This window comes from Triticum urartu, chromosome 2A, assembly GCF_056163025.1.
Source record: "Triticum urartu cultivar PI428250 chromosome 2A, HENAU_Tu73, whole genome shotgun sequence".
NCBI classification, from domain to species: domain Eukaryota; kingdom Viridiplantae; phylum Streptophyta; class Magnoliopsida; order Poales; family Poaceae; genus Triticum; species Triticum urartu.
This window is the reverse complement of record NC_141874.1, coordinates 706,599,440-706,612,113: the sequence shown is the minus strand read 5'-3', so window position 1 is coordinate 706,612,113 and position 12,674 is coordinate 706,599,440. Positions and strand designations below refer to the sequence as shown.

General features: G+C 42.9%; 1 protein-coding gene and 1 pseudogene across 3 annotated transcripts; both read left to right on the top strand.

The window, feature by feature from the left end:
* Window positions 1-16: 16 nt before the first annotated feature.
* LOC125539915 (uncharacterized) lies at window positions 17-4,693 on the top strand (annotated as a pseudogene). The gene is made up of 5 exons (XR_015617509.1): window positions 17-497; window positions 1,000-1,138; window positions 1,608-2,970; window positions 3,113-3,497; window positions 4,297-4,693. The product of XR_015617509.1 is annotated as an uncharacterized LOC125539915 (transcript).
* Window positions 4,694-5,284: 591 nt separating this feature from the next.
* On the top strand, window positions 5,285-10,922 carry LOC125539913 (uncharacterized). 2 transcript variants are annotated; one of them, XM_087545045.1, is made up of 8 exons: window positions 5,308-6,104; window positions 6,223-6,323; window positions 7,022-7,434; window positions 8,349-8,390; window positions 9,179-9,308; window positions 9,400-10,430; window positions 10,515-10,583; window positions 10,691-10,922. In XM_087545045.1, the coding sequence occupies exons 1-2, from the start codon at window positions 5,753-5,755 to the stop codon at window positions 6,258-6,260; spliced, it is 390 nt and encodes a 129-aa protein (XP_087401171.1). In that variant the 5' UTR covers window positions 5,308-5,752; the 3' UTR covers window positions 6,261-6,323; window positions 7,022-7,434; window positions 8,349-8,390; window positions 9,179-9,308; window positions 9,400-10,430; window positions 10,515-10,583; window positions 10,691-10,922. The 2 variants fall into 2 exon arrangements, with proteins under 2 accessions (XP_087401172.1, XP_087401171.1); XM_087545046.1 differs by lacking the exons at window positions 7,022-7,434; window positions 8,349-8,390; window positions 9,179-9,308; ... (1 more) ...; window positions 10,515-10,583; window positions 10,691-10,922 and adding an exon at window positions 6,504-7,013 and having other exon boundaries at window positions 5,285-6,104.
* The last annotated feature ends 1,752 nt before the right edge of the window (window positions 10,923-12,674 follow it).

Genomic DNA, 12,674 nt, shown 5'->3' with positions numbered 1-12,674 from the left:
TTAATCTCTACTTTTAATGGAGCAGTTGATAGTCTTCGCCGGTCAATTTTCGTCCCACCGCTTTTGTCCGGTTTTTTTCGTAGGTTAACCTTCGTAGATTTTTTGGTATGTTTTTTTTGTTCCGTCCACCACCTCCCCTCAGCTGATTTTACCGTCACGATAGAACCAAACCCTCGCTAGCCCTACCTCGTCTCCCGTCTCCAGTCGCAGCCGGTGATCTCCTCGCCCCCCTGCGCAGTCGCCCAAGGCAAGGGACGGGAAGGGAAGGCAAGGGAAGGGAAGGGAAGGGAGAGGGAGCGCCCAGATCCACGGCGGCATCAGCGCGCCGTCGTCGACCTGATCCGCGTCCGTCCTCGAGGGAGGTCGGCCATGGAGGTCCGACCCGGCCCGGCAGCAGCCATGGACGGATGGAGACGCCCCAAACCCTACCCTCAAGGACGAGGCCTCAACCTTCAAGGACGCGCGCCGGCGACCGCGGATCTCCGGTGACGGCTATGGTGAGTGTGTACCTGCGGACGTTCTTCCTCGGATTCATCATCTCCCCTTGCTCGTGATTCCTTCCTTGACTGCCCCGGATCTGAGAATGCCCCACCATCGTTGCCCCACCAACGCGTCTGTGCCGACGAGGAGAGTCGGATGCAGGCGGTGGCGGAAGATGGACGGCGCCTTGAGCGGCTGCCTCCAGTGGTAGTGGCTCCCCTCCACGGCGTCCATTAGTGACGACGGCAGGCAGAGGCACCATGGTGCTGATCTGGCCACCCCAACCTTGCACCCACCAGTCCACCACACAGGCGACACCTCCCGCACAGGGCAGGAAAGCAACACTGGAGTTGGAGGGAGCCGGCGAGACGTCCTACTCGACTCCGACGCGGACGCGCGCCATGTGTTCGTCCAAATGCTTCTGCAGACTGCGGCACAAGCGTGCTTGTCAGTAGAGCTTCTTTGTTCTCAGAAGTCAGAAGCAAACTGAATCGCTCTCGTGATGGCCATTCTCTGCAGATGATGAATATAGAGAACGATACGTCATTGATATCCTGAAATCAGCTGTCCGGTTTGATTTTTGAGGCCTTGGTGATAGATGTTCTCGATTGTGATGCCCAGGCCTGTCTGCCGCAATTGTGTGTTTGTTGCTGCTGAGGTTAGAAAAAGCATACATCAATTTTTTCTCCTGCAATTGTACGATCGTTTCTGCTTTAGTTTAGAAAAGCATAAAACTGAGTTCTTTGGCTTTTGACAGACAGTCATCCTACTTCATAGTAATCCTATGCCTTTCGTATTTGCATACTAATCACGAGCCTTTCCTTCATAATGCTAAATTTTGAATTGCTTTGGCTCTATAATTTGTTTGAGCTGATCATTTAAGAATTTCAGATAAGTGCATGTAGATCTTTTAACCCTTCCACGAAAAGGTGTAATGTGGTAAATTTGTCGCAACAAGCAGCATGACATTCTTGTACTTTTCTTGATGAAGTGATGAATCTGGTGTATTTGAATGAGATCTGGATCACCTTCTCAGCTGACGTGAACCACATGTTTTGCTGCTTACAAGTATATTAAATACAAGCGCATCCATATACTTCTTAATGAAGGTTACCTTTTCTTCTCAGGCATTCCTTTCCTCAGTGGTTAGACGGACTTTGGGGACACAAATTTTGTGTGAAGTGAACCACAGGGCCTTCATTCTAATCATCAAGATGGCAAGACTGATTTACGTCAGTCATCCTTCTGTTTTACTTGGTTAGTATATGCTCTTGCAATCATACACTTTCAGATATTATAAGGTCACAGTTTTTCTCCTATAATAATGTAGCATGTTCATGCTTGTGTCGAGCAAGAACTATTTCCCACAAACAAAGAGAGAAATCTAAAGCACTCTTTTTGGTAACTTTTGTTACATTAGTGTTGAAGAATAGAAACTCTTTCTTGTTAAGAGACCATTTGTCTGGTATTTATACCTGTACACCAGCCACGCAAAGCATCACTGTTCTTCGAAAAGAGACACTGCACTTTGTGTTAACACTATCCTTGCACCCCTGCATCAAATTTCACTATTCACTGAAACTATCAGAACAAAAGAAACATATGGTTCTACATAACTTGATGGCTACGAGTTTATTTCTAATGAGTTTGTTGGTTCTTTTGCTTGACTCTAATCCCTGCGCAGCTCTCTCATGGAGGAACAATAGTTTAGTGGATGATATTGGTACACCGTCTCCAATCCCTACTCCTAATGGAGCAATTGGTAGTCTCCGTTCTGGTTTTTTTTTCCGTCCCACCTACCACTTCGTCTGGGTTTTTCGTTGTTTTTTTCGTCATATATCTATCGACCGCCTGGTTGCCACCTGACGAATCTGTTTTTATTTATTATTAGGTACCTGAAACCTGATCTGATGAAGTTGCTTGTCAATCTACCTTCCTTTGATGAACTAGAAGGCCAAGAGACATGGGTGGATCCAGCATGGGGCAAGGATGTACAGATGTACACCCAAAAATAATCTCCTTCCAAGCTCCAACTCTGAAATTTCATTCCTTAATTTGATTCATTGTGAAATCCCAACTTAGTGTATAGTTTCTATCCGTTTCAGCGAGAAATAGCTATTGATGTCACTGAAAGGAGTTAGGATCTGTTGATTATTAGCAAAAAAAATAAAAAATGAATTATATTTTAATTGTAGGCAGTAGAGCATTCAAACCTCAAGAGGAAGAAAATTGATTTGAAAACATTATGGAGTAGAGATGGGAAGAAATATATGGCATGTATTCAGGTTGAGCAGCAAGTGCAGGTGTAGAACAATTCCTCATCCAATCAACTTCATCCGCAACGGCTACAGATTTTTAGTGCCATGAACACAAGTCCAATCGCAGAATCTTACATTGAGCCGTGAACCAATTGGCTCCTCTGTTAGGGTGAATATTTTTCTTGAACACCCATTGTTAAATTCATGGATCCGCCACTGCCAAGAGACCAAGGTATGCCTGAATTCATAGCTTGATTCCTTACCATAGTTTTCTTATTCAACCGGATTTCTGGATAGCACCAGTCTGAATTGCTGAAACATGCAACGGCACATGACTAACCTTTATACTTTATATACTTTGTTGAAACATTCAGGACTCAAGTGGGCGACTCCAAAAATGGATACTCCTGAAACTTTAGCCAGTGGCCATGTTGATGGTATTTTTTGGAAACAGGGGAGGGCGTGTGTTATTGTTCAAACCATGCGCCTGATTTTTTTAATCTTTAGCCAGTGACCACATTGCCGCCTGATTCTCGAGTGGCAACCAAGAGGAAGGATGGCGCCGATGGAGAACGACAGTTGCGGCTCTGAGTAGGGCAAGTACCTTATCTGCGATCTTGGATCGGGCTATGTGATGAATCCATTTGGGCATGGTGATTTTGGTGACGGAGGGAGATCCCTGATGCTAGCATCGCCATGGCTGAGATGACAGAGAAGAAGGCCGACAACCTGGATGCTTTCAAGTAGTCCATCGATCGGGTACTACCACGACCTCTGCTCTATTCTCCTCCCTCTAGGTTTGGGTGCAAGGATAGCCTAGGGGTGGTGGTTCTTGGGGAAATTTAAAGCTTGGGCCTTTACGGAGTAGGACTGATCTACGTCTTTAGGAGTAGTTGCTTTAGATTGGTGTTCACGTACATGTTGCTATATGAGAATTTTTTGCGTACTGTTTAAATCTCAAAACAAATATGGCCCATTCCAACCTTAACTATTCCAAAAACATTTATAGGCTTTTTTGAAAATCACGATTACTGAATATGGATCTCAGCAGTGTCCAAAATTCAAATGGTTATGTTTGTTCAGATTTTCCTCATTTTAATGTTCTTTGAATTAAAGTAGTGCTTGAGGTGAATAATAGGTGATTGTTGGTAACTTAACTAGCTCCTGGGAATAATTTGTGATATAGCTTGCTCCTATATGTGTCATTGACAAGGTTGCTTGTGGAGAGTAACAAGGATTTATCTAGCTCATGTATGTCTGAGCCTAAGATAGAGAGGACGTCGGTCGTGGATCCATTGATGATAGTGGTTGCGACGCACAACCGTATGAATGGGCAGTAGATAAGCCAAGCACTCCCTGGGAATCGCCCTGATTTTGAAACGGGTGGCGGGTCCCTGCCCCTACCGCCCATGAGGATGACAATGTTCACGTGGCCATCGTGCGGCGCCTGCGGAGGGGTGTGTCCTGCTTAGTTAGTTAGTTACTGAATAGTTTTTGATCGATTGTTCATGTCTGGTTGAGATCAATGTCAATTAATTGATTTTGATCTTTGTTGCAGGGGGTCTAGAATGTGAAGAACCTACAAGGTGGCTACCTCCTTGCTCAAGAGCACAAATTACACGCAGCCAGCAACCACTGATCAACCATCAACAAATCGATGTATCTATCAGCCATTTTCTTATGAAGAATATTTAGTCAGCTATGTTCGGAGATGAGGTTAAATTGGAAGTGATTCTTTCTACTTCTCCAAAAAGATAACTCCGTTGGAGTACATAGTTGAGTTGCGCCATGCAGTAGGATATTAGTGTAGTTGACGAAGGTTTCAGCAAGAAATTTGTCTTAAATCATCATTAACATGACATGTGATTGTATCTTGCACTAATTCCAGTTGCTAAGTTCTCTAATTAGTAAAGAAAATATTCTAAGTGGACGCTGGAAATAGATGTTCACTAGCATGACTCCTGATTTAATCTTCAATTTTTGAAAAGTGAGTGAGGGTGTGTGCTGGAAATAGATGTTCATCTTACTCAGTTATATGAGTGAGGATGAGGGCGGAAGGGGGATTGTAAGCCGGATACATTAGCGTGTCGAGGAAAAAATATGTATAGGTTAGATATGATTTGTGTTAAATCCTCAAATATATATGCCCCCCTAGCAATGCACGACATCAGGCCGTGACCAGTGTCGGAGGATGGACCGTGGGGACAAAAGGAGGAAGACGAAGAGGAGGAAGAAGATGGCGATCACAGAATTTTACCACCGAAAAAACAGGCGACTGGTGCGTAGTTGCTCTCATTATATCCACCAAATAAATTGATAAAAACTAATATATATTTGAAGGACTTCACTCGATTTTAGTCATCAGTTTGATTCATTTTCATGTATTTCGCCCGTAGCAACGCACGTGCATTCTGCTTGAAGAAGATATACAACATGATATGTCGCATAGTTGCGGACACCATCCAATTTGTTACATAGATTTCTATTTATTTATTTTGCAGTTTTATTTTTGTACTTTGATATAAAGAAGGAATGTACATTTTAGGGGGTTTGCTACGTGCTACATATGTCTTATTCACCGGCAGAAGCAGCAGAAGTAGCATAAATAAAAATGAATTATATTTTAATTGTAGGCAGTAGAGCATTCAAACCTCAAGAGGAAGAAAATTGATTTGAAAACATTATGGAATAGAGATGGGAAGAAATATATGGCATGTATTCAGGTTGAGCAGCAAGTGCAGGTGTAGAACAATTCCTCATCCAATCAAACACATTCAGCTGTGCATCAAAGGCGCATCCCCGCGCTAGCCACGTCCTCACGGTACGACAAAGAGGAGCCTTCCCTTCCTGACGAAGCGACCTTATCGAGCCCCACCACTTTTCCTTTTTGTCTCAAGCAACCTTCCCTCTCCTCTCCTCATTTTCTCTTCCCCGTGTAGGGTTGCCGCCGCCGCTGCCCCATCGGCACATCCAAGCTCCTCCGGCGCCCGCTCCTTCGTCGGGAGGACGAGACCATGGTGGCGACGGACGGTGAGGAGCGGGCGTCCAGGTCGACGAGAAGCTGCGATTTAGCGCCGCCGCCGCCTCTCAGCACGCAACCTCTCCTTTCCTATCTCCTCTGCAGCTCCCCTATTCCTCCGGTGGCATCGAACCCCATAGTCATCTTCTACTTCCCTCTCTTATTCCCCTGTGTGTCCGCGAGATGGGCCAAGCCGGCACACACGGCAAAGGGCGGCTGCGGCTATGGCTCCGACGCAGGCGCCGTGGAGGTGGAGGCGGAGCTGCGGCGGCTAATGGTGGACGGCCGCGTCAGTGACGTCAGCCTCGACGACTCGACAAGTTCCATCACCTTCACTGCTACGTCAGGTTCGTTGCTTGATTGCCATTGGGTCCGATCGGCTCTGATTTGCTTGCTTGATTCGACGGTTCCACTCTGCGTGCATCGATCTGACATCTATTTGGATTTTGGATCTGCAACATTTAGGAGGCTGGTCTAGATTAGGTTCGTTTCTTGGAGTATGACAAGCTGATGGTGATCCTCACTCTGACAAAATAGCGAAACATTCAGTGCTGGAGCTTCCAAAGGTAAGTTCTCCTACTGATCTGTTTCGTCTCTTAAAATAAGACTACCCTGTTTCACAAATTGCTTTGTAACCTGTGAATGTGGTTTAGGATATCTATTTTGCTGTTATAAGTGTGAAAAGTGGAGTGGTACAGCCATTATACTCCAAGTTAGTTTACTGAAATCTGGCCATGGATAAACAGGGCTTTTATCTTGAGCTGCTTCAGCATACTACTATGATCAAGATGGAAAGTCAAGTGCTTATTGATCAAAGAAATAGCAGCATAATAAGTGTGCACTTTCAGAGTTTCAGACTACAAGAACTGGGATTCAGTTTCGATGAACTTTGTTTTTGAACTGTAGTTTTGATGAACCTAAGCACAAGTATTATACTTTACTACATTGTTAATTTTTTTTACTGCACCTAGGTTTCTTCAAGAAATCTCTGCGAAAGAAAACGCTTCTGTGAGAGCAAATAGATTACATGCTCCTGTTGCACATATATATATATTATGCTTTCTTAATTACTAGATTCTTGTGGATGCTTTGTTGGGAAAACAATGTGGATTGCTTTTACCGTATATGCACGTCTAATGTTGTCAGCGAAGCAATGGATCCTGATACATAACTCAAAGTTACAAGTACTTCTCGACGGACTAAAGTTTGTATATACAGTTAAAATGCTTTTCTTAGTTTATAACTACATTGACATATTTTACAGGGATCTTCATCCAGTGATGAAGATGGATCCTGCATAGAAAATGATTTCGTCGAAGCATCTGAAGCTGAGTTACAGAATTTTGACTTGTGACATCGAGGAAGGAGATTATTATGTGTATGACAAAGATGAAGGCTGCTATATATGTGAATGGCGATGAAGGGTCTGATTATGAATTTGATGAAAGTGACTTCAATCAGCAAATTGACTTGAATCAGCAGCTTGATTATAAATTCGACAATGTAGATTGGGGATACTCTGACAGCAAGGTTGTTCCACATATATGGTCTAATCAAATATTTGTGGTAAGGATGAACGTCAGTATGAAGAGAAAACATATATCTGAACTGAAATTACAAGCTACAAAGGCTTTTAAGAGAAATGAATATATCATAGCCGGACAGATGTATTCAGATGTAAGTTATCACACATCTTTATTCCATAAATAGGATTTAGAGTTTACAGGAAATGTTGTCCCGTGGTGCAAAAAGTGCATAACTTCTATTAGGCTAGCTCTAGGACAAAGTGACAAACATATGTGGTATTTCAAGTGAGAATTTTTTTCTTCTGAATCATTAACTGATGGTCTGTAAGGAATTATGCCATTAGCTTTTTGTAAAGGTGCAAACAAATCAGTCGATCAGAAACACCATGATGATGTGGACATGTCTGTTGTCCTAAAGCTGGACTAGATGTTTGTAGTATTGGGAAAAAAGATGTTTCGTAACAGTATTATTATGTCCCATTAGTGTGAATGCTAACTAAAGAGTTGTTGCCTATATGACGTATTATTTCATTTATTATAGGAATTTCAACAAAATAATCGATATTAATTATTCCCATTGAGACAACAAGGAATATGTGTTCAAGGCTTAGCAGACACTTTCATTTTACTTGGCATGCTATTTGCTTCACCAGATGTACATCCCAAGATAATGAAAGTGTGGTCATTCCATTTTGCACTTTGCCGATACACATTATAGCAGGATCGTTTCTTGGGCCCAACAGTTAAACAATTATATCTTTTGGTGTATCCATGTTATCATGCTTAGAAAGTTTCTGCTGAGATTACCGCAAAAGAAGGTCCTTGTGAAACTTATTGTGGGAATCCAGTCAACATGGTCTGTCATTTGTGCTGAATATATGGCATGATTGAACCATGCATTTTAACATATACTCCTCCGTCCGGAATTACTTGTTGCTCAAATGGTTGTATCTAGCACTAAAATACCTCTAGATACATCCATTTGAGCGACAAGTAATTCCGGTCAGAGGTAGTAAATTTTAACTGATGGTAGACAACATTAAAGTTGTTTCTATGCTCGTGTAGGCCTCCAATCGCCTCTACTTCCACCCACGCTTCGGCTACGAGGTTGTTCTCTCTTTCTTTCCTTGGCCTCTTCTCTCTTCTATTAATTCAGGAAGTTGATTATTCTGTTCAAGAACTAAATGAACATAGAAATACTCATCTATAGGACCATCAGGCGTTGCGTTTGTCCTCATATTTACCGCGCAACTATCAAACGAAAGATGTAACACACCATTTCAAAAGTAAGAGTGGAATAAAATCTACCATTCCCGCACAAGAAATTTCATAGTTCTGGATAGAAAAGTGGAGTTGTATAAGAATTAATTATAGGGCAGTTCTATTTGTGGATACAGAAACACATAAGTAAGGAATGGTTTTATGGAAATAATTAATCCTCTATGTGCTTGCCAATTTTGATTAGAAAATAAGTACCAAGTAGCAACTATATTTCATAATCTTCTACCACTTCTTGATGCACCTACCTTTGGGTTTTAAGTTACCATCAACAAAAATGGAAGAAAACCAACAATTTATTTTTTGAAGTAAACTACAATACAAAGTGAAAAGGGCGCTATGAAGCATCAACTATATGAGCATTTTTGAAGCTTAGAATGGCTAATGCTGATTGTTTACAGCTTAGTTGTGATGATTTGTTGTGTACCAAGTTATATTGTACAAGTGATTGCAACTGATTTATTTTCCAGAGTTACTATTATTTACATGTATCAGCTTACGCCTCTGCCCTATTTTTTAACACATCTTTGAAGATCTTTTATTTATATGTCTATAGCAACTACATATCTACATGTATCAGTGCTTGCATAAAGTTGTGCCAAACATATTGAAAACAGGAAACTGAAAAGGGCGCTTTCCCACCTGACACAGCCCAGCTACTCAGACGGAGCAGCATGGGCACGCCCTAACCAGGTGTTGAGCTCCATGGCTTCCCCGTGTCCCTCTCAGTAGAGGGTGCGATTACAGGTTGCCCCCTTTCCTCGCGCCCTGTGTGTGTGTGTGTGTGTTTTGCTGACTCATGTGTGTTGTTTGTTCAATCCAACCCTTCCATCTGCAGGGCCCGGCGAAAGGAATCAAGATGTACACCGCCAGGAAAAACATCGAGAATATGTCCAGCCACTCACTTTTGTTTTGTTTTGGTAATCTTCCTTCATAGCGAATCCCTTATTGAAGTTAATATATATGTTGTGTTATTCGATAACAGTTCTGACAAACAGCCACTAATTTTAGAAGTTAATATATATCATCTACTATTTGATAACGATTCTGACACACAACCACTAATTTCAGACCGTCAAACTATCCAACTTGTAAATGATCCACTGTTGAAAGGGTGCTGCTCTCAGTACATGTTCACATTTGTACTCATCAGCTCATATCCGCTTGATTGTAATAAAAAATTATAAATGCTTCTGTTTTGGGAAGCAAATTTTGTAAACGAAAGCATTGAGCTTCCACAATGTATGGCAGTGGCGCTTTGTACTCTTGTTGCTTGTACAAGTACTCTGTTTCCACCTTAAAGGAAAAATGCACCTAGACATTCTAAAACAAAAATAACAAGTGATGCAATTCCAGGTGGAGGCCTGTACAATAGAATCCGTGCCACCCATCTTGAAGTGCATCCGTAATCAAAACAATGTCAATACCAGAAATATATCATCAGTTCACAACAACAATCTAATAAACCTTATGTTTAAATTTGTTATGTGATCATAAGAGTTTCAGTGAAAAAGATTGGGCTCTAAATGATTGATGACACTTTGTTCTTCATAGTGTAATGACACCATACTACAGTGAGGAAACTGTAATTCAAGAAACGACCTTGATCTGGAGAATGAGGATAGTGTATCAGTTATATTCTACCGCCAGAAGATCTTTCTAGGTTCCTTTGCCGTTTGATTTTTTTATGCCTACAGTTATGTATTTGATTCTCAGGTTTTTGTCTTCTATTCTAATTCTTCTTATACATGAATGGAATAATTTCATGGAAAGAATTAAATGCAAAAGAGAAACTAAAGTTTGGGGAAATGAAGAAAATGGTCTTCAATTTCGTCATTGTGCCTCTCTTAGAGGCAGACACTCGAACAGGTACTTCGGCTGTACACTTCGACCTTGTCAAATACGGATCATTTGGTTGATTCCGCATTTACATGTTTTTCTTATTGTGAAAAGTTAGAGGCATGCTGTATTATAGGAAAGCTTTGAAGCTTCAAGCATTCCTAGACATGGCTTCTGAATCTTGTAAGCTTCTTCAACTTCCAATTTGAGCATCTCTCTTCAGTACCTTCCTGATTTTATATGGTCTTAGGGAAAATTTTGAGAGCTGAATAGTTTCTTTTTTCATTTAGGTGCCACCAAGAGACGTGCACGCACTCATTTAATCAAGTGCTCTAATTTCATATCATGCCTCGCCGATTTTCCTGTCAAGTGCACCCAACTGTCACTGATTCTGCCTTACCTTTACTTCCGATGCTCATTACTTACATTTTACAATTCATTTGCTCTAAATTTCTTGTTCTTATTCGGTTACTTTGTACTTATGATTGCGGATCATTTCAGTGCTTAGAGACTTGCAACTCAGGACACTATAGTGCATGATACTGCCACGACGTGCTCCAGACTCCCCCCGAGCCGTGTATGCACGCCGCCATCGCCGCACATGTCCATCTTCATCGACTTGCATCCTATCAAATCTTTCATGGACTTGCGACCACGCCTTATTTTTCCGTAGCGTGCACCGCTGCCATCCTGTACATACATGTACATGTACCAAGCAAAGATAGCCCATCGGAGAATTCCTCTAGTAGCCTTCCTATGCACAAAATCAAAAGTTCAATTACCCTTGCTCACGTGCAGCCCCAAACCTTCTCCATCCTGCTTTTTGGCTTGCTCCCGATGAATAGCTACACACACGGTACCTGACGCCCTTATTTTCCTTTAACACATCTCAGGCAGCCACGAGTCAAACTCACGATCTGCTTCCGTACGCAACCCGCTCGCTCACGCAGCTCGTAGCACTTACCATTAGCCGGCTCCGCCTCGGCCTTTCTTACTGGGCCTTGGCAGCCAGCGCCGCACCGGCCGCCCCGCTTGGGCCACGCCTTAGGCCCCGCTAGCCCTACCTGCTGGCTGCTGGACGGCCTGTGCCACTGCCGTGCGCCATGCCTGGTTGCATCCCGGGCTCCCAGCGTAACCCTGCCGCCGCCATCATGAACAGATCGATCCCATCGCTCACGAAGACGCCGTTCCCATGTACATGCCACCCGAGCCTCCAGTTCGATCGAAATCCTACGAGTTCCACGCTGACGCATCTACGTGCTTCTCACGCCCGATCAATCCGCCGCTGCCTCACGCTGCCACGCGCGGCTATCCTGCTGCGACTTCGATCGATCTCGCCAAGAACTATTGCTGCGATTGTCTGCTGCTTCCGATTGCTATTCCACCGCTACCGATCCCGCCGATGCCCTCGATCGCCTCGTGACGAACAAAACCAGCATACGGCTCGGCCTCCTCTAAATCAACAATTCTCGCCTCATCGAACCTTGCTCTGATACCACTTGTTAGAATAAATCCGAGGCATACCGTTGATCATCCGAGGACCAAGCAATCATACGAGCACGACACCGAGATTTGTTAACGAGGTTCACCATCATGGTTACATCCCCGGGGCCTGACTACGGGCGCTCCTCCCCGTGACACCGTCACAATACCGCATCCCGACCGCCCGAGCGCCGGCACACGCCGCTGGCTCCCCCGCGTGCCCGTGCTATTATGTTGGCATAGGTTACATCGTGTGTCTACCCCCGCTATATATGAGAGGCCTAGGATACAAGTGTCCTACTTGGACACGACTCCTACTCTGTCTACACACCGTACGACTCCAAGTCCAACTGTAACCTAACTTGTACAATAATATTCGACACAACTTTAACACTTCGAGAGGTAGTTATATTACTACATCTACTAGTTAGGAAAATTTAAAAACTTAAATTTGGACATGTTTTGCAAAAAATGTAGGAAAAATGTAAAACGGCTATAACTTTTGCATACGATGTCGGAAAAAACGTATAATATATCAAAATATTCAGAACGAAGGGTTCTGATAACAGCCATCTGAGCTAGTGTGGATAGCAAATCCATCCTCATATATAGTGTTACTATTCATCACCCAGGATGTAGAATAAGTTATTCTTCAACCGAGGTAATCTTACGATCATTTCATAATTAAATTACGTTTGGAATTCAAATAGTTACATTCCTATTGATTCACTACGTAAAATTTGACATAAGAAAATAAAAATATAGGTCATAAGACAAGAAAATTTGTAGTCT